This window comes from Macaca thibetana, chromosome 1 (genome assembly GCF_024542745.1).
Source record: "Macaca thibetana thibetana isolate TM-01 chromosome 1, ASM2454274v1, whole genome shotgun sequence".
NCBI lineage: Eukaryota > Metazoa > Chordata > Mammalia > Primates > Cercopithecidae > Macaca > Macaca thibetana.
The window spans coordinates 156,075,209-156,101,916 of NC_065578.1; the positions used below are offsets into that span (position 1 = coordinate 156,075,209).

A 26,708-nucleotide genomic window follows, 5' to 3' on the forward strand; every position below is an offset into this window, starting at 1 on the left:
AAGGTCAGGAGATCGAGACCATCCTGGCTAATACGGTGAAACCCCATCTCTACTAAAAATACAAAAAATTAGCCGGGTGTGGTGGCGGGTGCCTGTAGTCCCAGCTACTTGGGAGACTGAGGCAGGAGAATGGCGTGCACCCAGGAGGCGGAGCTTGCAATGAGCCGAGATCGCCCCACTGCACTCCAGCCTGGGCAACAGAGCGAGATTCCATCTCAGAGAAAAAAAAAAAAAGCGTTTTAAATGCTAGTTATAACTACAAAAAGAAAACCTTTTTTTCTGTCCTCTTTACCATTCCATTAGAGCTTAGAAAAAGAGTGACTTGTGCTCTTAGTTATGTGGCGAAGGCTACAAAGCAGGACTTACGTATTTGGCAAAGTGTATAATTACTGGATGGGTAAGTATCTATGCTTATCTTACATCTCTAAGCCTGAATGAGACATTCAAGAACAGAAAAGCAGGCATTTCAAATATATTTTCTATTTTGTTTTGACTTGGATTATCTTTGTCTCTATTTTGTTTATAAATTTTGAGGATGTTTACCAGATGAAAACAAGGCACAAACATATTCCCCTAAGCTCACTGAAACTTTTATGATTTCCTCATAAAATGAATTCAAGAATTCCTAAGAAACTATTAATAGCTCTCAGAGAATGAATAGCCTTCTCTCTCTTTGCTTTAGCAGCTGCCACTCTTTTAACTTCTCTGCCCTTCTGACCTCCTAGAATTCCTTCCTTACACGAAGTGAAGTTTTCTCATCTTATTCCTATGGCATTTCTCTGTGTTCAATTGGAGGACTTCATTAGTGAATCCTGAGGTATTGGAGTAGATGTCATAATGACTTGGCCGTGTTCTAAAACCCTAAAGATGGCCCTGTTAAATCATACATTAAGCCAAAAAGCTATTAATCTGGAGTTGTTTGCAGTTGTTGCTGACTCAGGAGTCAGGTTTGAAATCAATACCGAAGTTAAGTACAAAATGTAGACAAAATTATTCTCAATAACCCTTACCTATCTCACAGAGTGCATAGACATCACCATAACTTACGTAAGTCCAGCACAGCTAGTCCCCACGCCAGTGTTGGAAGAGTTCATTCTCACTCCTGTGGTGCAACTCTCTGAGGTCCCAACCTGCAGTGAGCGTGGCTCACTAGAGCACATTCATTGGTGGACCCTGAACTCCAATGCCTGTTCTCCTTGTTGTCTTAAGCTGTCAGAAGTACCACTCAGCCTCTCAGCATCTCAGCCACTCATTTTGGAATAGACAAATGTCTCCAGAGGAAAAGTGGCTGGCCTCAAATGTCGGACACAACACACCAGACCTCTGTCCTCACCTTGATCCAGGCCTGTGTCCTTAATGCTGGCCAAATTCTTCACTATCTTTTTGGCTCTCCACTGCAAACGGCAGGAGAGTTTGTCTGAATTACCCAGTCCAGCATTCCTGGAAGTCGAAGTCATCAGCAGCACCTTTCCTATGATAATCAATAAACAACTACCATAAAATTGTGGGGTTTTTTTTTTTTAAAAGATGTAATCTTGGAAATATCAGGTATGAAACAAATGAGGTAATAATTTTTCTGTCAACAATGGAGGAAAGAAGGGTTTAGTAAGAATTTGTCAGGGTTTATTTAGAACTGTCCAATAGGAAAAGGCACTTTATCAAGTAACCGTGAATATTTTTCTAACACAGTTCATTTCCATTCTGTTGGATATTTATATTGAATTAAATAGAAATGTCCTTTTTATGGAATAATAATCTATTTTTAGCGTCTATTATGTAGGACATTTCATAAAATTACTCTTCCTAATTATGGACAAAATTTTACAGTTGCTGGAATTCCAAACTTTCTTCCACTATGACTTAACTGTTTTGTATTGGGGTTGATAACTCTTTCTCTAACGAATTTTATTGGATTGAGTTACTTCTCCCAGAGCATTAATATTATGGAGTAAATTGATCAATTTGAGTTTTTAAACCTACAAAACTAAGGAGCAGATTTTGCATTATGTTGACATACTGCCAAAGTCACCCTCTCATTAGGTTCATCCTTTAACATCCAAAGATCTAGCCTTATTTTTCTTACTCTTACAACGAAGACCAAGAAAATGATCTTGAATTTGGCTAGGAAAAGCTAAGGTAATAATTTATCTCTGAAAAGTGTTAAATGGTTTAACAAATCCTTATTGAGCTTTTACTTATTGCAAAATATGGTGTCAAATACCTCAAGATTGAGATAATATTAATTCATTGAATAAACATTTTTGAATGCTAATGTCATGCCAGGAACTTCTCTAGGTGGTGGGTATAATTTGGAGGCGAAAAAAAAACAACACTACAAAGAAATAAAAATGCAAGTCCCATAAGATCCTTTTGGCCGGGAGCGGTGGCTCAAGCCTGTAATCCCAGCACTTTGGGAGGCCGAGACGGGTGGATCTCGAGGTCAGGAGATCAAGACCATGCTGGCTAACACGGTGAAACCCCATCTCTACTAAAAGATACAAAAAATTAGCCGGGCAAGGTGGCGGGCGCCTATAGTCCCAGCTACTAGGGAGGCTGAGGCAGGAGAATGGCGTGAACCCAGGAGGCGGAGCTTGCAGTGAGCTGAGATCCAGCCACTGCACTCCAGCCTGGGCAACAGAGCGAGACTCCATCCTCAAAAAAAAAAAAAAAAAGATCCTTTTGTAGTTCGTAAGTGTGATGATGGGGGTTTTGCACTTATGTGTGGGATGTGATGACTCCCACACATGTGGGAATTATTTTAGGAGAAAGGTCAAAATGACGATGCAGGAGAGAAGGTTGCAGGGATAGAGCTGGTGAGATGAGATTCAGAACACACGTGGATGACGGGGTTTTATAGGAAAAACGTTTTGCTGTTGTTGGACCAACAGAGAAAAAGAAGAAAATGGTGCAAAGGAAGGTAGGTTTGTAAATTTGGGGATGCGAATGTGGCATTCCTGCCTCTTGACTACTGTTGTCTTACTGAAGCTTTCAAAATTGATGACAAAGTTGTTATATCAAACTGGAGTGAAAGAGATGTGGACAGTTATGGAGAGAGAAAAAGAGTGGTCTCAGAAAATGGGAAATGCAGCTTCCTAGAGAAAAGTAGTAATTGCCTGCAGTATAGAGTACCCATTTGAGGTTGTTACTCATGAATTTATAGCGGTACCAATCTGCCTGTTATGTGATCAACATGAAGATGTTAGTGACTCCAAGGAATCCAGTAACACCAAATCAAAAGCAACAGCAGGAAATGCTGATATGTGGAGTTGACCATTAAAGGTGACATTTCTGGGAACCAAGAAACCAGCAGGTAGGAGACAAGTGGTTACAGTCTATTCAGTCTGCCTTGCTTAGAGCTGTTGGCATGTGATATAGTGTGAATGTTCTGTCCCCTCCAAATCTCATGTTGAAATGTGACCTCCAAAGTTGGAGGTGGACCTAGTGGGAGGTGTTTGGGTCATGGGAACAGATCCCTCATGAATGTCTTGGTGCTGTCCTTTTGTAATGGGTAAGTTCTAAGTTCTCACATGAGATCATGCCCAGCCATACCTCTTTTCTGTATAAATTACTAGGTCTCAGGTATTCCTTTACAGCAATGCAAATGGACTAACACACTATGTGGTAAGTGTATATTCCATGGCCCTATCTACTGTTAATAATGAGTCATTATAGCAAATAAAAGAAATATTAATAAATGTATACAGCGTATGCATGTTAACACCTCCTTCCTCTTTCTTGCTCCCTCTTTCACCGTGTGACACTGCCGGCTCTCCCTTTGCCTTCTGTTATGAAGCTCCCTGAGACTCTCACCAGAAGCTTAGCAGATGCTGGCACCATGCTTGTACAGTCTGCAGAACCATGAGCAAAAAAATCTCTTTTCTTTTTTTGTTTTTTTTTTTAAGACAGGGTCTTGCTCTGTCACCAAGGCTGGAGCGCAGTGGCACAATCATGGCTCACTGCAGCCTTGATCTCCCAGTCTCAAGCCATCCTTTCACCTCAACCCCATGAGTAGCTGGGACTACAGGCACGCACCATCATGCCTGGCTAATTTTTGTACTTTTAATAGAGACAGGGTTTTGTCATGTTGCCCAGGCTGGTCTCGAACTCCTGAGCTCAAGCAATCCCCCTGCCTTGGCCATCCAAAGTGCTGGAATTTTAGGCATGAGCCACCATGCCCAGCCGAACCTCTTTTCTTTATAAATTACTAGGTCTCAGGTATTCCTTTATAGCAATGCAAATTGACTAACATACCATGTGGTTAAGTGTGTATTCCATGGCCCTGTCTACTGTTAATAATGAGTCATTATAGCAAATAAAATAAATATTAATAAATGTATACTGAGTATGCATTTCATGCAAATTTAATGAAGAATGTTCTAAGAAATAACAAATTTGGAAAGCAAAAAATAAAAAATTAGATTGGGAATTTCAACAAGTGATTCTGTGTAGAGCTGTTGGGAGCTTCCTAGGAGATCCAAACAGAATCTAATAAAGTTACCTGACATTTCCACTATTTGAATATTTGCTATAAGCTACAATTCTTTATAAATTCTATTAATCCTGATATTTCTTATTAATTTTTAGATATCCATAATAGTTAGTAAAGAACATGAAGAATGGTAGGAGCATTTTGTTATAAGAAAGATAAAGGAAATCAGTCATCCCATCACTAGATATGTGTTCAATCACTGCAGTGTGAAGCATCATCAACTCAGGGCCTTCATAGGCATCTTAGATTGATAGACATATTCATGACATCAAAAGGTCAAAAGCCTCTGAAAACAATCCTAATGAGCCAATGCTCATTACTTCTAAGAGCAACGCAGAGTTTAATAGCATGTCAAAGGACAAGAATCGGGAAAAAAAACAATACAAGTAAAATTGTAGTAGTAGAAGGATTATCTTTCAGCTTGATCATGAAGAATAAACTTTTTAGGGCAAGTTTCTTAAGGAGTTCAGTTGCCAAAGAGTTTATCAGCAGTTTTGACATTAATATATAACTATTACAATAGAAAAGAAAAGTAATATATAGAAAAAAAATTAGTGCCTTTCATGAATCTGAAATTTACAGGGAGAGAAAGAGGACAGTTATATCCTAGTGGGTTGAACATACAGATGTGTACATTGTGTTAAGAGACTACAGTGAAGCTGCACCTAATATTCTATTCCAAAAGAAGGTCATGCTTAAGCTGAACCCTGAAGGAAGCATAAGACTAAGCCAGGATGCCAAGGGTGGAAAGAGATCCAAGAAGAGTGTACTGCATGGGCAAAGGCCCAGAAGCACAGCAGTTTCAGAAACAGTGGATGTGGCTGTAGTCCAGAATATAAATGAAGATAGGCTAGGAGAAGCATGTAGGGCCAGCTCATGAAGGTCTTTTTATGTCATAACAGGGACTCTGAAGTTCATCCTGAATGCCATGAAGACCCATCGAAGTATTTTAAGAGGAGGAATGACTACTCAGATGTGTGTCTGTAAAATGGAAGAGGGGTAACAAGTAATTTCTGTAGCCTCCTCCATCTCTAGTGGTCCATGATCTCACTGACAGTGAAAATCTGAACCAGACTAGGGAGGATAAAGAATTGGAAAGAGGTATGAAAGCTATCTCACAGGAGGTATTTGAGAATAACTGTGAAGTATTCTCGAGCCTGGGTGAGAAGAAGTGTGGTGATGCAATTAGCTGGGATGGGGATAGAGGAGAGAGGACATTTGAGGGGTATGGACATGGACAATGTAACTACAATTTTGAACACATTAAGATTTGGTGTTTCTCGCAGAATTCTCTGATGCTAATTGGTGACCTTAGCCCTCGAACTTTCTTTAGTTCTAGGGAGAAAGGGGCAGCTGAATCCTCCAAATTTCCATGATAGATGGGCTGAAGAAACACTGCTCTCAACAAAGAAAGGAGAAAAAAAATACTCCCTAAAACTACTTAACGGTTAAGTGATTTCAGAACTCCTTCATCCAAATTTACTTAATTACATGCTTTAGTTCTCATCAAATTATTATAGTCTTAACACTAATATCACTTCAGTGAGAACTTGGTGATCTATTTGATGTCCTAATCTGTGCTATCCAGTCCCACATCTTACAGCCAAATTATAGTTACCCTCATCTGAATTCTTCCCTAGCTGTGCTCTCTTTAAAGAAAGCTCTTGTTCCCCCAACCCCTATTTGAGGAATAAAACCTTCTCTTCCCCCAGTATTTTAGAGGTCACACTCAGAGCCCCAGTGTATAGTATCACGCCCAAACATGAATGCACTGAGTGCCAAGTGTTTCCTAAGGACGGTGACAGCATATGTTCAAAGTAACTTAATTTTTCCTTTGGAGAGGAAAGGGAAAGGAAGACACTGCTAGGGTGTAACTGCAATGTGAATAAATAAGTATCATGAATGGTTAGAATGGAAGTCCACAACTATTTTGCAGAGTCTAACTTTATAAGGGGCCTAAGAGGAAAGTTTGGCCAATGACTGTTTGTGGTATATTTCAGTTTTGAAATGACGTGTGTGTGTGTGTGCACATGTGCGTGTGTGCACACTTACATGTGCACTTAGGGGGAAGGGAGGTGCCTCAGTGGGGAGGTTGTACTCAGAAAGGAAATCATAAACTAGCCTCTGACAAAGAGATGACCTGACCACAACAGCATATGCAAGAATGGAGAAGGAGGGAACAGATGAATCAGGTGAGCTGGGCTGTAATTAGTTTCCACAGAGTCTGGTGATCAAACAGGCATTTACATACTAAGAGCAATGACACACATACCCCCTCAAATGATGACCGATATCAACCAGGAAGCCTTATTGTTTCAGGCTTTTGACTGACTTAGGAAATCCTTCCTTTTCTGTAGTCCAGGCCTCCTTTCCAATTATCTTGGAATGTTAGAGACTTGGTACGTTTCTAAGCAAAAATAAAACAAAGCAAAAACAATATGAATTCCAGGGGAAACATTTAAGTACATGGAGAATGGGAAACAGAAAATTTGAGATAGTGATTTATTTCAGCTAGAACACATGTGTGTTTGCGGGGAAGGGAGGCTCAAGGCTTGTAAGTAACTTCGACTATGATGTTTATGTTTTATTTCCTGAACTGGGTGTTAGGTACAGTTGTGTTTGTTATGCCAGGGTATCTGAAATATTTCATAATTCACAAAAAGAAAACGTTTTTGAGAGGAAAGAGAGGAAAAGAAAGATGATTTTGTCTATGTCCCTGCTTCTACCTGGTAAAAGATAGGGGTTCCTCCTAGTTATCCTAATTTTATTATAACTGAAAAACTGTGTCTGTTCACAAATAAGACTGCCTACTGTCCTCTTGGAAGTTAATTCTCATAAGTCAATTCATTTTTTTAGCAAATGTTCAAATCACACACCTATGGAGCTGGATCAACTTCATTGACTTCATCCATGGGTGTGACTCTGGTTGCATGGAACTGCTGATTTGGAGATGCCCTTCCTGTTTTGTTAGTATTATGACATCATACATGTTTGAATGACACACCCGGGAGAGAGGTCGTAGCCTGAAGTGCTCATTCAGCTGTGATATCCATAGGCTGCTGACAGGGGACTGGGTTATCCCAAGCTTCCTCCAACCTCCTTCCTATCCATTAGTCCTGCTCCACCTCATCTTTACCTTGGCCCCAGATCACTGTGCTTTTTATTTCCTATCCAACCGTGATCACAGAAAGAGAAAAGATGAAAGCCATGTGTCGTCTTGTTATAAAACATATTAATAGCTTTAAGTAGGAAATGAAATGGAAAAGGACGAATCTAATTGCTAGAATTACACTTGCAAATTATCTGTGTATTTCATGATTTCCACTTGAGATTCTCTCCAAAACAGAGGCAGATTGGCATTATGCTGATTCATGGCAATCTTGATGTTATATTGCCTGAATTAAAATCCCCACCCTGCCTCTTCCTAGCTACATGGCCTTGAAAAAGTTTTTTAACTTCCCTGTAAAATTTAGATATTAATAAATGTCTACTTTTTTAAGTTAAAGACTAAAGACTAAGATACATGAAAACGCTCAGCACAATACCTAGCAAATAGCAAGAACCTAATAAATTTTGGCAATTATTGTGTACATTGATTTTAAATTTTCTCCCTGCCCTTTTAATGCTAGTAAGTGGAATACCTCAAATCCTGATAGGTGTCAAGGATAACCAACCTCTAGGAAAAACCAGCTTCCAGTCAAAAATCATATCTGATAAGAGTGGTCTCTGTACTTGGAGGGAGATTTCTTCCCAAAAGCAGTAGATTCTTCTACCTACTCTCTTCTCCCTACAAGTGCCAAATGTCAGTCCACGAAAGGAGGTAGGAGTTGCTAAACTGGTTAGAAGTTTGTTTTGTTTTTATTTCATAATATGTATTGCCACCTTCCATGAACAACTAAAAGAGAGCAGAGGACCAAATGACAGAGTGCATGCTCTCCCCTTTCAAGCTGTCCAGTCACTCCTCCATCAGGATAGGGACCTCTCAGGGGATGAATGGTTTTATTTCCCCAGAAATAAATTAGGCCAAGGAGATTGTTGTCAAGCACTGGGGCGAGACTGGCCCAACTACAGCAACCCTAGCCTTGGGACACCCTCCTAAGTGAACATGAATGGAATTGCCAGACTTATGAGCTAGGAGTAGGCTTGGGGAAGAAAGTGACTTTCAACAGCTAGAAAAGCTAGCAGCAAAACTGACCACAAATGAGTTTAGCTTAGATAATTCAGGGGAAAACTAATCTCCTAGTGGAAGAAGGTAGTTCTAGATGAAAAACCTATTTCACGTAGACCTATGGAAAAGCACACTGCCCAGAGGACTGTGTGCGTTCCTTTATATCAACATTAAATATATATACTATCTCTGCCTGCTCCCTCCCTGCCACCTGTCCTTCCAGTCTCAGCCCAAACCAGCTCCTCCTCCTTCCAGCCCTCCTTTTTTAAAGAGCTCTTTATTAGCTCTAAACAGGGAAGGGGAGGGCATGAGATGATTGGCTAAGAGGGAGCAGCACCACCCTGCTCATTCCCCTCCCATTCCCTCCCTGAGGAAACAGCTGGAATGAGAGGTAGGGAGGGGAGCCTAGGATTGGCTGAGTCAGTGGCAGGGTGGGGGCCAGGCAGCACAGATGAAGCATTTACCTGTCTAGGTAAGTCAGCAGGAGGTCAAAAGGAGAAGAAAACAGTAGGAGGCAGGGGAAGCAGCCTCTGTCTCCGTCTCTGCCCTTTGAAATAAAAGGGTATTTCTTTCCTGTCTTCAGCCCCCAACCCAGTGGAGGTGAGTTAATCACTAACCAACTACTGCTTATCCTGCAGCAAGAGGAAGGGGTTTCATGGGAAATCAGAACTACAGAGGAAGGAAGGTGTCCCTCTATACCCGAGCTAGGGAGCTTTCCTATCTGTTCCCCAATTCTCTGAGTTCATTCTGGGATCAGATCAGGTTGGTAGTGACTTGAGATTGTAGTGTTTTTGTGGAGACCGGGGCTGGGAGGACCTTCTTTTTCATTTACCTCCTTAGGTTGGATAGGCATATTGTGCAAACAACACGAAAAAGAAAATAGATTTGTTTTGGAAATTTCCATCTCTGAACAATTGAAATTGAGTTGTGATTTTGGAAAATAACAGTTGAAATAGAGGGAGTCAAAACGGGGGAGAGTATCTTGGTTTTCCATCGCGATTATAACCGGAAATTCTCCCGTGGCTTTACCAACTCGGTGTCGATCTTTGTTTAAATAATGGTTGCAGTGTGTGTGTGTGTGTTTGATCATGCTCGTTTGATAATGGAGCTCTCTGTGGACAGGTGTGTTAGGCATGAGCTGCACTAGGTTGTTTGTAAAGGGATATAAGGTTTGGGCATGTGGGGAAAACTTCAACTCCAGCTACCAGCTCATCTTTGGAAAACCCATGGATAATCTAGCTGCAAAGCCAAGTTTATTTGGGTTCTACTCAATTAACTTTCTGACTCTGCCTGTTAATAGATGCAGAGACTGGCAAACAGAAAGCTACTTGGCTGTGCTGGGCCTCACCTACATGAATATTTCGCAGCTGCATGTCAAGTCTAGTTAGAGTTCCAAGTGGGGCTCAGGCCAAGGTAGTGTGGCAGAGTCCACAGACAGAGAATCAGACCAGGGTGGTGGCTTTGTTTTGTTTTCCTGCAGGTGTCCAAGTTGGCAGTTTGTGTGGCAGATTTACCTGCAGAAGGAAGGCAGATGTAGGAGTCGAGTCAGAGTAGCAAGTCGCCTCTCCATTATCCATCTTGGGGGGTTTAACCCTTTGGTCCCTAACTTTGATTCTTTCCCTCCTGCTGCAGAGAAGAGGGAAGTGGGAAGACCTCAGTGCCAGGCTCAAGGGCCTGGCACACACAGTCCTGAGTGAATATATGGGTTTTCCAGTCCTGACAACTGGAGATTCAGACTTGAGCTTACCTCACACCACAGAGCCAGCACCCCACACTCACTGACTGAGGGCTGCCCTAGATGGTGAACTTAGGAGTAAAGACCACCAGCAGTGTCTAACAAAGCTCTCCTATGCAGAGAGTATTTCTCCCTGCTCCTTGCCTCAAATCTACTGGTGAAAAGGAAGATGATAATGTTGCCTAAACACATACAGAAACTTGCCCATGTGCTCATGGAGACGGATATGCACATTGTGCAAGTTTTAGTCTTTCTGATATTTTTCTTAGGATATTTTCCAGCCCAAGGCACATCTCTGGGTAGTCAACAAGAAGCAGAGACACCTGGATTGAAAGATAGGAAACCTCTTTGACTAGTAGGCAGAGAGGCAGAGCTCTTGGAGGACATGTGGGTGAGTTCGTTGGAGGAGGAGGATGAGAGAGACCTGGGTCTGATTAGAAGGTGCAGATAAGCCAACCTGGAACGGAGCTGGAGCCCTCTCTCCACCCCACCCTCTCCAGATGCCAGAACTTCACCTGTTCTTTATTCCCTCTCCTCCAAGACTTGGCAGTATTTAGTATTTTAGTCAGTGGAGTAGTTAATATTTAATTCAGGATGGATGGCCCTGACTATTTAAGTGCTACATATTTCTTAACCCATTCCCTCCTCCCATTAAGTTCCCAAAGAGGTCAAGGGTTAAAAGATACCAAACTCTCACCTTGAGTGTTTTGTTTGTTTCTCAGTCTTCTTATCAGGGTTTCGATGGCTGCCCTGAGACAGCCCCCATCGTTCAAGGTTGTGAAGTCGGTGAAAGGAAATGCAGCTTTCACCTTTCAGATTTTTTAGGTCAGAAAACTAGGTATGGAGATGAGGTGACAGCACCTCACTCAGCTTTGGTTTCAGGTTCAGACTCCTCTCTGCAGGGAGTATGTAATCCCTAAAGACATAAGTTTCCTTGGCAGTTGGTGTCATTTCTTTACTGTGGAAATAGCTGCTGTTGGGGCAATACACCGGCCTGGAAGTATAAAGCTGAAGCAGATCATTTGCAGGGTTTAAGGTATGAAGTAGAAGAAGAAGGGGGTCTTAAGGCTTTTAGTATTTTAGTCAGGGGTGACTAGTAACCATTCTCAGGGGCATGCCCCTCTTGCATCCAGATAGTCCCTGAGATGCCCCGTGGAGGGCTGTCCTGTATATGCAAGTATAGGTCATTTCCTGTGTCCCTTAGGAAGGGCTAGTGGTAAGAGCCATAACTTTCTCACCTGTAAAATGAAGAAAATGTCAGATCCTGCCTATGTTTCCAGTTTATGCTGAAGATCTAATTAGCATATCTGAGAGCACTTTGCAAGCTACGGCATGCTGTGTTCTTGTGAAGCAGTACTTTTCCTACCACTTTTATCTCTTCCAGCTACTTGAAGGTATCCTAGGTTCTGAAACAAAAGTGTCATAGGCTTCGCTGGTAGGAAGGAGAGACTAGAAAACCTCTGTAAAATCTAAAGCATACTTAGAAGCACAAGGGTAGCAATTTTCTCTGAAAGTAAGAGGCATCATCTGCTCACCCATTCATAGAGAATATTATGCTAATTACAGTGAGTCACTTTAAATATTTACTGCCCTGATTTTATAGAGAAGAAAATTGGAGCCCAAAACTAGACCCTTAGATCTACACTGACTTTTTGACAACAATGCCTTCGTCTTATACGGTTTTGTACCACTAGCACCTATTATTAGGTGCTCACAAATGTTAGTTTAACTGAAAACATTGCCCAAATTTCACTGAGCCATGTATTATCCAGGAAATTAAATATTTAAGAAAAAGCTCACAGTAATAGGTTAGAAACCAAGAGGAAACCTTCCAAAAGCTCAACCCAATAGACCCTAGAACAGATGGCAAGTTCATTCATTCAGCATTTTTTGAGTGTTTTCTGTGTGCCTAGACTTACAGAGATGGATCTCCTTTGCTACAGTGGCCTCAGCCCTACAGAATGTTAGGAATGGGTTAGTCCTCCCTGAACTTGAGCATCATTCATGGAGTGGGTAGCTGAGATGACTGAACTTCACCCACATGGTTTCTCATGTTCCTGTTTCTTTGAGTTTCTGGGTACTGGGGAGCTTAACCTCATGAAGAAACCCTAAGAACTTCCTCACCCCACGTTTATTTATCATTGGGCTTCTTTGGTGTCTCTGTCCCTCCAGTCCCCTCCTTATCTCCTAGGAGGATCTGGACCCCTATGAACCAGATGTCTGGCTCACTAGAGATCTCTCCTCTTTTCCCCCCACTGTCGTGCCCCTCCCTACCTGCCCCTTTTGAGAGACTCCTCCCAAGCAGAAGAGGAGCTCTCTCCATGGGGCTCCATACTTGCCAGCTCTATAGGGCTGGAAGGCTGACTCACCCAACCCAGCCCAAACCTGACTTTGGCACTGGAAGTGATTATTACCGGAGGCCAAGAGGACATCTGCCCTGGCATCCAAAGCCCAAGCCTCCAGATCTCAAATAGATCACGTTTTCTTCTAGGACATTTTACCTAGTGTTGGGAGGGTTGGAAAGATGAAAGAAAATACAGGATGGCATTAAAGGGAAAACATGGATTTGAATCAGACAAACTTTATTCTAATTCTGGCTCTCCTCCAACTCTCTGTTTGATCTTGGAATGGTCTTTTCATCCTAATTCTTTTAGAATTTCATTTTAACAGCAGACTCACTTCTGGCCTGCCGTCTCCAGTGGAGTATTTCCCACAAACAGCCACATCAAAATTCTTGGGACTTTCAGAGGGAAGATGGCACTGCCTTCCTTTGCTACTACTTTTGTTACAATGATATTGAAACTTTTTTCCCCTAAGGAATTGGAGTTGGGAGGAAGCTACATGGGACATTTCTCTTGTTCATTTGACATGGGCTCGGGAATCTCATTGGGAATATGTGCAACAACAGAGGCACTAGAAAGAAAGAAATTCACTAGAAAGAAAATAGGTTTGTGTCAACCACTGCAGGTGCCCTGTTTATGCCTCTAGGCTAGGGAGTTAAAGATGGACATCGTAGTGGTGGTTGTGATGATGTTGGTGATATTGACTATGATAGCAGGTGACAATTTGCACCATGCAAAGTGTTTTACATGGTCTCACAATAACCCTATGAGGTAGGTATTATTAAGGGACCTGTTTCTTCTCTCAAGTCTACAGTCTCCCGTTAAACCAAAACCCTTCTTTTCTGAGCTCCTCTTTTTCTTGTTTCAATTTAGTTTGATCCTAGATAGATCTTGTCTTTTTCTTGTTACAAGAACAATAATAGTTAATTATTGACTCATGAGGTCTTAGGGTATTTACTACCAACTAAACTGTGCTAACTGTCCTCTCATTTAATCCTCATACTAACATTATTTAATGAGGAAAAACAGACTCAGAGTAATTTGCCTCAAGTCACATAACTGTAAACGGCTAAACTGGGATTTGAGCCCAGACCCAACTAACTCCAGAACTCAAGCTATTGACCCCTGTAATATTTATTGCTTATAGTAATGAAAATGTAGGTTAAGCTCCTTGGTTCAGAGAAAAATGTAAGAGAAGTAGTAGAAGCTTCTTTCTGACTAGACTCCCTCTCCATCACCTAAGTCTGTCCTTCTGCATGTATTTGAGCCAGCTCCAGGGTCCTTCCATGCAGGCTGGGGGTTTCACGCCCCTCTTCCAGCTCTCTGCTTGCTTGGTGTCCTTCCCGCCATGCCACCCAGGGCCTGGGCAGAGCCTTGCCGAAGTCTTGGCTCACATGTGGCTTTGATTCTTCTCTTTTCAGGCCCAGCTTGGGACATTGTTCACTTCCCCTCGCTTCCCCTCTGGGAGCCCCCTTTGCCACCCCTGCAACTTGTTTTGGGCGATGCCCGAGAGGGAGCTGTGGCCAGCGGGGCCTGGCTCAGAACCCGTGACTCGTGTCGGCAGCTGTGACAGCATGATGAGCAGCACCTCCACCCGCTCTGGATCTGTACGTAATACTCTCCCTCCCGCAACCTGGTCTGCTCTCTGCACACCTGCCCTGCCCTGCCCTGCCCTGTTCTTTCCTGCCACCCATCCTGGCTCACTACACCTTCTCTTTCATTGTTGGGGAGTGAATCACAACACCAGTGGGTGCTTTCTGCCTGAGTCAGCCCTGGCTCTATAGAGAATAGGATGGGACGACCTTAGAGATCAACTGGGCAAATGAGACTTTTTCCCCCAATTTTCATTAGGTTGGGGGTTAGATTGAGCAGAAAGAGTAGGCCTGTAATCTGAGGTCATGGTGGAAACCAAAACGTAGATTTTCGTAGCACACAGATTATTGAAGTTCTCTGCAATGAGCAGCATTACTTTAGTCTCTTACAAAGATAAAAGAAAATAGGTAATTAGGAGTCTAGGTTCTGGAACCAAACAGATCTAAGTTCTCTACTTATAAGCTGTATGACCTTGGGCAAATTACTTAATTTCTCTAAGCTTTAGCCTCCTCTGTTTTCAAATGCGATAGTGTTCATATCTAATTCAATTTGTGGGGAGTAAATGAGATACAAGTAAAGCACCTATCACATGCCTCCATGTAGAAAAGAATCAGCCTTTCTAGGAGCAGAGACTGAGAATCTTCCAAAGTCACTGTGTTTAGCTACTTGTGAGTGGCATTTAATAAACTGTAATTTTTCTGGGCATGAATTTAAATCTCAGTTGTTGTAAGGTTGGTGAAAGAGTAAATCTGTGCTGCATCCAGACACAAACATTTGTTGTTCATGCTTGTCACATACATAAGAATCCTGGAGAATTTATGCTTTTTTGCATTATATCCTATAGAAGTATTTGAAAATTTAAGGATTTTAAGGGTGTCTACTGAATATCAAGGCTGTTTAAGACAACCAATGGATTTTGATATGTAAAAATGGAGTAGAGAAAGAAACATACACGCACAAATCCGAAGTGCAGACCATCAGACAAATTTCATTTTGACCCTAGATAATGGGTCTGTGGAGAAGTCTTTCTATGTCTGTTAGACTGAGGCCAATGTGAATAGTCACATACCATTGGACACAGAATGTGACAGGGATTAAAGGTTTTCAAAGTGAATCATTCATGAAGGAGAAACTAAGAGTCAGCTTATCCTTAGCAAGGCTATTTTAGAAGTAAGAGGACAATAAAGATATTTTTCTTCAAGAAACTCTTGGAGTCAGCTTCAGAGCTTCCAGGGGTTATATTTGGGGCTTCCTTTCACATGTAGGCCCACATCAATCAACAGACAGGTGGCTCTTTAAGGGGCAGAGGCAACTGGAAGGGTTATTCCGCAACCCTCTCCCCTCCTTCCAGGATATTTTTAGAGCTGTCTCAAAATCTTTCCTGGCCATCTGAGTGGGCCTGAAGAATGTACAACTCTGAAGTGTCCCAAATATTAGGAAAAGGGGTGGAGGTGCCAAGAAAAGACTCAGCCCAAATTTCTTATATTCTAATTTGCCTTTTTGTTTTCCCTTCAACTTCCTCTGTGGAAGAGCAACTGTTCCAGCAACCTTCTAGCCCCGTACAACATAGACAGTAACTGTCTGAGATGACCGTTATCATTTTCTTCCAAAAACCTCTATGTACCCCCTCATAATGGATATGATCTACTTTCAGATCTACTTAACATTTAATACTAAGCTGCTTTTCCCTCCTCCCATACCATCTAGTTTCTCCACCAACCTCCCCCTTTAAGTTAATATTTGCTTTAGAAATGCACACTTATTTTAATATTAGCCAGAGCCAAATGCCATCACGAAAGTAAATATACAAGGGGAAAAAGTCCCGTATGGAATGCATTTCAAAGTCAACTACAAATCATTTAGTACATTTATCTATGGCCAGTCATGCCACGGTTCCTACTGGCCTGGCAGCTTATAGCTGGCTGCATTTCCTGCTTTTCCTCATACTGTCCTTGACATACCAGATCAAGTATGCAGAAGTACTTTTAAAAGTTAAAAGCAATACCACTGAAGTTTCAGGTCAAATGGTTATGTTGCCCTTCTTATTTGGAGCTAAATCAGAGGTGCCCAAAGTGAAATGTTTGACAAAGGCTGTCAAACATTGGAACTTGGGACTGCTTCTAATCTGTGCCCCTAAGCATTCCAGCCAGGACTAAGCAAAAGAAAGGCCCCTGCCATGTGCCTGCCCAGCTCCAGAGCTGGGTGCTAGCGGGCCAACCTCCGGACACACTCTGCGCTCCCTGGTGCCTACAGTTTCAGGAGGCAACTCCAGCAGCTTTGCAGAGTAGCAGGAGGGAAAGGTTTCCAGCTCTTCAACATTCCTTCCCCTTCGCAGGGTGGTTCTCAGGCCCCGCCAGTTTCTGCGGAGGGAGCGCTTTCTCACAGCTCTCTCTCCCTCTCCTGTTCTCACCCTTCCCCATCCCCCTGCCCCCAACAGAGTGATAGCAGCTACGACTTCCTGTCCGCTGAAGAGAAGGAGTGTCTGCTCTTCCTGGAGGAGACCATCGGCTCGTTGGACACGGAGGCTGACAGCGGACTGTCCACTGACGAGTCTGAGCCAGCCACAACTCCCAGAGGTTTCCGAGCACTGCCCGTAACCCAGCCCACTCCCCGGGGTAAGGCAGACCCTCTGAGGTAGAACCCCAGCAGAGGAGGGAGTCAGGGAGGGCTGGGTGGTTGGCTCTGGAGAGACTGAGTCAGTCTAGGGAGCTAATCTGGGTGACACAGAGGACAAGGGTAAGAGAGATAAGGAGAGGGAAGGGCTCCCCAGCTGCAGTGGGAAGCACCTCGAGGCCCTCGTTAGAGAGTGTGGAGAGCCAGTGGTGCTCAGGCTCAGCAGAAGGGAAACAAAACAACACACAAGTGTGGCCATGAGTGTGGGGCCGCATGTCCCAGGGTGTGAGGAGCATTTTACTCCTGAGGACAGTCCCTCTGGTATTGGGGCTGCAGTTTTGTGTTGTTTCATTTAGCAAATATTTATTAACAATTAGTTAGCCCCTCCCTGGAGCTAGAGCTCTGCAGCAGGGCCCTCACCTCTGTTCACTCTTTTATGTTCTTTCTGACCCTCACAGGAGGTCCAGAGGAGACCATCACTCAGCAAGGACGAGCGCCACGGACAGTGACTGAGTCCAGCTCATCCCATCCTCCTGAGCCCCAGGGCCTAGGCCTCAGGTCTGGCTCCTACAGCCTCCCCAGGAATATCCACATTGCCAGAAGCCAGAACTTCAGGAAAAGCACCACTCAGGCTAACAGTCACACCCCTGGAGAAGCGGGGAGGCTTGTGCAAGAGCCTGAGAAAGAACAGGTCAGCCAGAGCAACCAACCCAGTCAGGCACCTGCCAGCCCCCAGGAGGCTGCCCTTGACTTGGACGTGGTGCTCATCCCTCCACCAGAAGCTTTCCGGGACACCCAGCCAGAGCAGTGTAGGGAAGCCAGCCTGCCCGAGGGGCCAGGACAGCAGGGCCACACACCCCAGCTCCACACACCATCCAGCTCCCACGAAAGAGAGCAGACTGCTTCAGAGGCCATGTCCCAAAAAGCCAAGGAAACAGGTTCAACTGGGTACACACAACAATCCCGGCCTCCTCCTGCAGTGTTGTCTCAGAAAGCAAGAGCTGAAGATGTTCCCTTCCCATTAGGGGAGGACCCAAACAGCCGACTAGCTCCTCTCACAACCCCTAAGCCCCGGAAGCTGCCACCTAATATTGTTCTGAAGAGCAGCCGAAGCAGTTTCCACAGTGATCCCCAGCACTGGCTGTCCCGCCACACCGAGGCTGCCCCTGGAGATTCTGGCCTGGTCTCCTCTTCACTGCAGGAGCAGAGAAAAGCACGTAGAGAAGCTCTAGAGAAGCTGGGGCTACCCCAGGATCAAGATGAGCCTGGACTCCACTTCAGTAAGCCCACCAGCTCCATCAGACCCAAGGAGACACGTGCCCAGCGTCCGTCCCCAGCTCCAGATCTGGCTCAGCCTGCAGCTCCAGCCCAGGCCTCAGCAGCTATTCCTGCTGCTGGGAAGGCTCTGGCTCAAGCTCCGGCTCCAGCTCCAGGTCAAGCTCAGGGACCTTTGACAATGAAGTCTCCAGCTCCAGGCAATGTCACAGCTACCAAAACTATGCCAATTCCTATCCCTAAGGCCCCAAGGGCAAACAGTCCCCTGACTCCACCAAAGTCAGACTCAGGGCTGACTCCACCAAGGCCAGAGTCAGGGCTGACTCTCCAGGAGAGCAACACCCCTGGCCTGAGACAGATGAACTTCAAGTCCAACACTCTGGAGCGCTCAGGCGTGGGACTAAGCAACTACCTTTCAGCTGAGAAAGACGCCAGCCCCAAAACCAGCACTTCTCTGGGAAAGGGCTCCTTCTTGGACAAGATCTCGCCCAGCGTCTTGCGTAATTCTCGGCCCCGCCCGGCCTCCTTGGGCACGGGGAAAGACTTTGCAGGTATCCAGGTAGGCAAGCTGGCTGACCTGGAACAGGAGCAGAGCTCCAAGCGCCTGTCCTACCAAGGACAGAGCCGTGACAAACTTCCTCGGCCCCCGTGTGTCAGTGTCAAGATCTCCCCAAAAGGTGTCCCCAATGAACACAGAAGGGAGGCCCTGAAGAAGCTGGGACTGTTGAAGGAGTAGACTCTGCCACCAGTGCGGACTTTGTCCTGGCTGAACAAGAAGAGACACATGCTCCACTTGGGAGCCTTTGCCACCGCACAACTGAGGGCTCAAGATGAACAGGAGGGAGAGATTTGAGTCCAAGCATACATTTATATTCAGAGTGTTGTGCCGTTGAGTGCCCACATGGATCATTTCTAAGGTGATCTCCACAAGAGGGGGTGTGTGCATGTGTGTTTGGTGTGTTGGGGGGCGGTGCTGGATACATCACTGAAACTATTTATATAACACAATGAGTCACTGTTCAGAATTTTGCTCTTGTTAGAGGTTTTCTTACATTGGGTAGAGTCCAGCCTAGCCAGAGCTGAGTGAAGGGGCTGGCCATGCCTGAGAAGAAAAGTCAAATGAGACAATGGACATGTCCATGACTTGGAAAAAAGTTACATCCAGAAAATGCAGGGTCATGTGAAATATGGGCCTCCTGGAATCCCTACAGTGGATGGAGACTGGCTCATACCTTGCCAGATCCCTCTCTCAGTTCCAGCCTTCTGGACAAGGCCTGGGCTAAGCAGAGCTGATTCGTTATCTCTTCACCCACTGCCCTCTCAGTATCACCAGTCTCAAAGACAGGGTACATCCCTGTAACCCAACCTCTCGGTTGACTGATAGCAGAACAGCTCTTTTTGGTCTGAGAAGGCAGGATAAGTGACCACATATTTATGCCACTACCTCCACCAGGGAGAGTCCTTCTCCACAGGCTTGATAAATTCAATCACTAACTGTGCTGTGGTCCCTGACTCTGCTACTCCCGTTCTTCCTGCTTTCCTGCTCCCTATCTCAGTCTGCACTGACCCCAGGGCTGGGCTGACATCAAGGTGGGAGCCCAGCCCATGGGCTTTATAAACACCCAAGAACCGTTTCAGATCTTCTCTGTGCTGATGCAGGTAGTTTTAAATTTTTCTCAGTTCCAGTGATAGAAAACCCACACAATACATCCTCTGCCAGTCTTAATAGAATATCAGAGGTCAGAGGAGCCTCAGAGAAGTTCTGACCCAGTGCTGCTGGGGAAGGGAAGTGACTCACCCTGGGTCAGCCTGCCATTTGGGGAAAGAGCTGAGGTTCTTACCCTCGTTGCATGCTGCCACCTCTCCTTAGTCAGTGCTCTTGTACATCCACACAGCACCCTCAGGACCCATAGTCACCACCAAAGACTCAACCCTAAGGCCCTTCAAGATCTCAAAGTGTCTTCTGAAGCATCAGAGATTAAATATTGTTCAAACTAATAGTTATTGCTGTGGCTTTTAATTTTATATTTGGAAGATAGCTATATGGTAACTCATCATTAACCAGAACACCCCTCCCCTCAAATTCCCTGACCAAGTCGTGCAGCTTGAGCAGATGCCGAAAGAGGGTATTATGGGTGGGTGGTGTGGGCTTGCAAATACAAGCTTGGAGGTGAGACATGGCCAGATATGACTCCTGCTTCCCCTTAGGAAGTAAATCTTACTTATAGGCTGTGAACTGCGTGGAGTCCAGGATGCCCAGATGTGAGGGGTAGATAAAGGGAATGCTGTTGGAAAGGCGCCTTTTAAGGCTGCTGAGAATTTCTAGGCTGTGTCCTGATGGACACAGCACCATCAAAGTCCAGAATTTCTGAAAATGGTGACAAGGTTAAGGTAAGGACAACAAATACTCCACCCTGTCATGGTATGTGGGGTGTGGGTGTGGCGGTTTCTATGTACATTTGCTTATACACACACATCCAAAAGCCTGTGCCTCATTCCTGGCCATGGGTGAGGACTTAGTCTGTCATGGCTGATGGGGGTTCCCACAACTGGTCAAGTTATGTCTTATTATACACCCCCAGAAAGAGAGAAAATTGCCTTCTGGAGGACTGATTCCGCATGCTGTATTCAGCTGAGTTGATTTATCTGTCTATTTCAACTCAAAAGCTGAAGAATGATCACCTTATTCGGTATTCATTAATTTCCTTGATTAATAGGGAAACTTGGGAATAGCTATAAAGTAAAACTTGGGTGGAACCTGGGCCCTGGCATCACACAAAAGTGATTAAGATGGTCAAGGTCATCAGGAGTACAACCTATTATATTCCCACACCCTGAGAAAGGTCATTTCTCTCCCACACATGACAAAGTCACAGACAACCTGTACCTGCCACTTGGCATCCTCATCCTAGTAACATGGGCATTTCTCTAGTTTTCCTAATCTGAGTTTCCCTTCCCTTGTTATTTAAATATACCGCGCTTCTCCACATCCTCATCCTTCAAAGAGTATAGTTTGCTCTAAGGATAGTCTTTGGGATTCAAGAACAGAATGATAAATTCAAACTTGGTCATTCTCATTTTGAAGAGATGCAAGAGGGCCCAGTGAGGACATCCGCCTCCCTGAAAGTGGTGCTAGACCCAGCTGAGGTCATTGTATCTATCCTCTTGTATTCATATAGGGTTGCTCTTCATTCAGTATGAATTGATGAAGAGGGAGGTAAGAGTAGGGTCAGAGTTATTCTTATCTCTTTTCACAGAATTGTGGGTGGAGGTTTGTAAAAGCCATTCATTTGGTTTTCAAAACCAAAGCAACAGCTCCACTTCCACTTGGCCTTAGATCTCTGCTATACCCTGCCATAGCCTTGAAGCCACTGGGCACAAGCCACCTGCCACATACAGGAGTGGCCTCTCCCAGCCTGGCATGGGAGGGGGGTCTGTGCCCTCAGATGCATTGACAGCTGCTCTTCTGAATTACCACACCTGTGCTACCCTGGGAACTCTGCACTCTGACTCCGTGGGATAGGCCATCTCACACAGAGGTCAAAGGATGAGCCCATTCACTCATATGTGCCTTCTTCCACAGTGGGAAGCGTGATCTGGCAGGGGCCACCTTGTAGGCTGGGGGTGGGCTGGTGAGTGAATGTTGACATTTATTTCATGGAGAAAGGGGAGGTGAAAGATTGGAGAGCAGGTGCCCATCAATGTTCTGAGTTCTAGCTGGAGGTGTAGATTGAAGAGTCTACATGGTCTGTGAGTGTGTGAGATGAACCCTTCCATCCTTTGATGCCTGGTTGTATGTGTAGGCTAAGAAGGACCCTCTTGTCAGTCTGCAAAGCTGTAATCTCATGGACTAGATGAGAGGGGGCCGAGGGAATGGACAGGAGAAGTCGTGCAGAATCTAAGCAGGAATGCAGATAGAATACATCTAGGCCGTTTTCCCCAGGAGAGTGATGATGGAGCATATAGATGTGGCTCAAATTCAGCCTCCATCACTTACCAGTCAGGAACCCTGGCAATATCACTTTAACTTTCTGAACTTCAGTCTTCACCTATAAGATGGGGAAAACAATACCATCCTTTCAAGATTGCTGAGATAAATAAGTGATATAAAACATGTAAAGCTCAGTTCTGGACACAGTGTAGCTACCCAATAAATGATAATATTACCTTCTGGGTCTTATTTTTTTCTTCTCAAAGGAGGTGAATGTAGGGAGGGTTGGATGCCAAGGGCTGTCTCAACCCACTTCTGAGAGAAAGATAGAGTCTGCTGCACATAAAACTTATAGCACAACCAGGCTTCGGCACAGCCTCCAGGTGACTCAGCTTCACCCACGCCAGGCTTCCTGGAGTTTGAAAAGACAGCAATTGGCATGGATGTAATGTGTATGTTCTGGTGCAGCCTGAACCAACTATTTCCAGCTTTCATATCCTCAAACTCAACTTCTTTATCATGAGTCTCTTACTGCCCATGACCATAGAGCTTACTTCTTTTTGCTTCCTCTTACTTTCTTTTGCTATGTGGCTCAGAGAATTATATGCTGTTCTACAGTTATTTATTTTTAAAATGAAGGTAAAAAAATAAGCATTTAACAGGAGGAAACTCCTCAGAAAGAAATAAAAGCTAGAAAAGATTTTAAAATTCCTTTTTTTCTTTTAAATAGCACAGTCTTTTAAATTCGTTCATCTCTGGAATGAATCAGGCATTAGTTATCAGGAAGCAAGAAGTGCATTGGATGAGGTCTCTAAATCTCTTCAGGTATGGGGACCTGTGAATTGCTGGAATCATGACCACTGTCATAATCATCACTGACTGTTAGCATACACATGTGGTAAAAACAGATTACACTCTAATTCCAGGCTGTCATTCTCTCTTACTCATTACCTAGTTGGATTGTTGTCCTTATCACCACTTGCCACGTATCCAGAGTTCAAAATCATGTGAAACAGGCAGGGGCCTGGACCAGGTGAGCTTTAGTGGGTCACTTCATCTCACTCTCAACATGAGGGACTTGGTCTTTTTCCTAGATCAATGCTAGCCCTGAAATGTATGTTTCGGTAAACCCAAACAAGTTAGTTAGGAAGATCAACACCTGCCAAAAATAATCAAAATATAATCTAAATTAAACTAAACTTCAAAGAACTTGAGAACTTCAAGGAAACTTTTAGGTTCTGTAATTCAACCTCCCACCTAAAGTGGAATTATCTCTATAGTTGGAGATACATATATTTCTCTCTATCATCTATCTATCTGTCTATCTATCTATCTATATTTATGATCAGAAATACACACACACACATATATATATGTAGGACCAGAAAGAAGGGAGGTTCAGTTTGGGGCATACTGAGTTTGAGGTTGCTGTGGAACTTCTAAGTTGACATGGCCCCTGGCATGTCAACTTAGACATCTATCTATATCTATATCTATATCTATATCTATATCTATCTCCAACTATCTAAATATAGAGAGATATATGGTCAGAAATATGGATGGATAGATGGATGGAGGCTTAATGGATGAATGGATGGATGGATGAGTGGATAGATGGAAGAAGACAGAAAAGGAGGGAAGAGGAGGGGAGGGAAGAGAGATTGAGAATGTACAGTGGCCAAGAGCATAGGCTCAGGAGCCAGACTGCCGGGGTCTCTGCACTTCAGTTTCCTTTTCAGCAATTACCTTTTTCATCTTTTAACTTTCTTTGTTGTGTGGTTCAGGGAACTTTATACTGCCCTACAGTTATTGTTTATCTTAAAAATGGAGGAAAAACGAACTTAGAATATAACAGGATGGAACCCTGTAAAGTAAGGCAATAATAATACTTACCCCTTGCAGTTGTTATGAAAATAGAATCAAATGAGATACTACATATAAACAAAACCACAGCACACTGCTGAATAAATGATGTCTATTCATATTATTGTCACTTAGATGTGTAATTCAGATGTCAACTGGGACCCGCATGAGGACTGGTTCATCTTAGCCTGCACCTAGATTCCTCAGAACTGAAAGAGTCAAAGCCCTTCTCCAGTTTTAAGAGCCTCCTACAGTTCTGTCCTATCTGCATCTGTGTGTGCTGCTTTGGAGTCTCCCCACACCTGCCTCCTTCCCAATCCACACTCTGCCCTCCCCACGCCACACTCTCTGTCTCTGCTCACTGTTGGTCTAGACCCAAAGCCCAGGCCTTTCACAGATTTCCATGGGAAATCAGGTTACGTTAAGCATTTTGTTGTTTTCTGAGTTTTTTACTGAAGGTCAGTGTGGGGGATGCCAAGGGGCCTATCACAACCACATGGCCTCACATCATCTCCCCTTCCACCCTTTCTTTTTCTTTCCCAACTTGTAGCACAACCAGCAAATCCTTCTCACCTCCACCTGACACTTGAGAGCTCTTAGGATCTGAGCATCAACTCCTAGAGACTTTTCAAAAAATTCCTCTTACATGAAGAGAGTTGCTGCACCGAACTCTGTACATGTCTACAGATGGAAAGATTGTTCTGGTGGCTGGGTGGGGAGGGGACCAAGACAGGCTGGGATGGGTGTGAAGGGAACAGTTAGAAAGCTACTACTGTAGTCTGGGAGGGAGGCGGTGGGGCACTGTGCAGCTGTGGTGGTGGCAGAAAGAAGAAAAGAAAGAAGGTTTGAAGACGTTCATCACTGACATGATTTGGTGGACATATTACTGAGGGCGAGGCAGAGTGCGAGGTCATGAGTCATGTTTTGGTTTCATTCCTTAGCGACTGGATGGATACTAATACCACTCACTGAGACATAGACCACGGCGAGAGGCTCAGATCTGGGGGTCCCCTGCATGGGTCTGTGTTTGGACATGTTGAGAGTACAGCACTCTCTACCTCCTGGGACTTCATGCCTGAAAGTGGGACTGAGGCTACAGCACAAGTTGACTTGCAACATCAACACCTCCTCCAACTCACATCAACCCTGCCACACTCTGTTTTCGGGGGTAGGCAGGACTCTGCGAAGGCGTCGTTTGGATTAGTTCCTGGCTCTGTTCAGTTGCTTGGATCTGGGGAAATGTTTGTCATCTCCTCTTTGAGGGACTCTCCTGCCCCCATCCTTTAGGCAGAGGCTCCTGAAGGATCTGTCTTCATGTTCTCTATTAAACGCATCAAGCTTGTCCCAGCTCTGGGACTCTATCTTGGCTGTTCCTTCTCCTGGAGTTCTCTTCTCCTCATCTTTACATAGCTAGTTCCTTCTCATCCTTTAAGTCTCAGATTAAATTTCAGATTTTCTGAGAAGCTTTGCTGAATGCTCAAGAGAATTACATGAGATATATATTTATGGACGCATCGGAGAATCTTTTCAGTGCTGTGTAGATGGTCGTGACTCTTCTTATTCCTCCAACCTAGGGACGGAGACCCGGAGCAACTCTGCATGGAGCTGCTGGCATGGTGCCTACTGTCTGCACAGTGAAAGGAGGCAGGCACAGGTTTGGGCTTTGGCTGCCCAGCAGCATGGGAATCACAGCTCTTGTCCAGGAACTGGGCATCCCAAGCGGGATCCTATCAAGACTGAAGACCACCTCTTTGCATGTCCACTTCAATTAAACATTTATTGAATCCCTCTTATGAACCAATAATTCTCATATTCAGTATCTCAAGTAATCTTCATAACAGCCCCGCACATTTCTATCTAACTTCCTGTCAATTAGGGAACTAAGGCTCAGACAGTTTACTCAATTTGCCCAAGTTCATAAGTTAATAATTATTGGAGTCATGGATTTGAACTTGGGTTGACCTCTCACCAAGGCCAGTGCTGTTTTGCTATTACAAAGCTGCCATATAAAAATAATTTCATTGACACCTCAAACAGCAAAGATAGAATTGCTCTGTTTTACTATGAGGAACATGAGTTTCAGAGAGCTCATGACATTATAAGAAGTAGAACTAGAGACAGAATCAAGGTCCCTGGTTCAGCACACTTATTCATTTGTTCTTTCATTATTTCTCAGTTTCCTGAGTTCAAACCCTCTATCCAATATTAGGAAAACAAAGATAAATAAGACATATCAGAAAATGAAGGAGCTCATAGTCTAGCAAGAGGAAGAGACAATAAGCTATAATTATATTCAAGATATAAGGATATAGAACCATAGAGGGTAGAGCTCTAAGAGAGGAGGGGAAAGACCTGGAAAGAAGAAGGTGTTCCAGACAGAGGAAAACAGCACGTGCCAAGAAAGCACAAAGCTGTGTGGTGTATCTGGAGAACTGTCCGTCATGCACAGTACCCAGGGATGAGGCCAGAGGAGCAGGCAGCAGGAGACTGTGGAGGGCTTATGTGTCATGCAAAGCAGTCTGATCTTTATCCTGCGAGCAGTGGAGAGTCAAAGGAAAATTTAAAGCAGGGAAGTAGCAAGGTCAAATTTGCATTTTATAAAGGCTCTGGCCAAGGCTGTGGAGAATGAAACATACCGCAATGATACTACAACAAAGAAACTAGCTAGAAGACTTTATCAGTCAAAGATGCTTTTGGCT

At 44.2% G+C, this 26,708-nt stretch overlaps 2 protein-coding genes across 4 annotated transcripts in view; one reads left to right on the forward strand and one right to left on the reverse strand.

Moving 5' to 3' along the window:
- PFKFB2 (6-phosphofructo-2-kinase/fructose-2,6-biphosphatase 2) overlaps positions 1 to 1,456 on the reverse strand; it is a 39,643-nt gene extending 38,187 nt beyond the window's left edge. Inside the window, exon 1 of the mRNA XM_050781983.1 lies at positions 1,334 to 1,456. The gene's annotated coding sequence lies outside the window, so the exon portion shown is untranslated. The remainder of the gene's footprint in view (positions 1 to 1,333) is intronic.
- Positions 1,457 to 9,074: 7,618 nt separating this feature from the next.
- Positions 9,075 to 22,383, forward strand: C1H1orf116 (chromosome 1 C1orf116 homolog). 3 transcript variants are annotated; one of them, XM_050782065.1, is made up of 4 exons: positions 9,075 to 9,129; positions 14,156 to 14,341; positions 16,765 to 16,942; positions 17,399 to 22,383. In XM_050782065.1, the coding sequence occupies exons 2-4, from the start codon at positions 14,237 to 14,239 to the stop codon at positions 18,949 to 18,951; spliced, it is 1,836 nt and encodes a 611-aa protein (XP_050638022.1). In that variant the 5' UTR covers positions 9,075 to 9,129; positions 14,156 to 14,236; the 3' UTR covers positions 18,952 to 22,383. The 3 variants fall into 3 exon arrangements, with proteins under 3 accessions (XP_050638022.1, XP_050638014.1, XP_050638032.1); XM_050782057.1 differs by having other exon boundaries at positions 9,080 to 9,257; XM_050782075.1 differs by lacking the exon at positions 14,156 to 14,341 and having other exon boundaries at positions 9,080 to 9,129.
- Positions 22,384 to 26,708: the final 4,325 nt, after the last annotated feature.

Bases quoted from the DNA above. Each gene is read 5' to 3' on its own strand.
- C1H1orf116 (XM_050782065.1), top strand. From the start codon at position 14,237: ATGCCCGAGAGGGAGCTGTGGCCAGCGGGGCCTGGCTCAGAACCCGTG. The intron at 14,342-16,764 runs GTACGTAATACT...TGCCCCCAACAG, and splicing joins CCTCCACCCGCTCTGGATCT to AGTGATAGCAGCTACGACTT. The intron at 16,943-17,398 runs GTAAGGCAGACC...TGACCCTCACAG, and splicing joins AACCCAGCCCACTCCCCGGG to GAGGTCCAGAGGAGACCATC.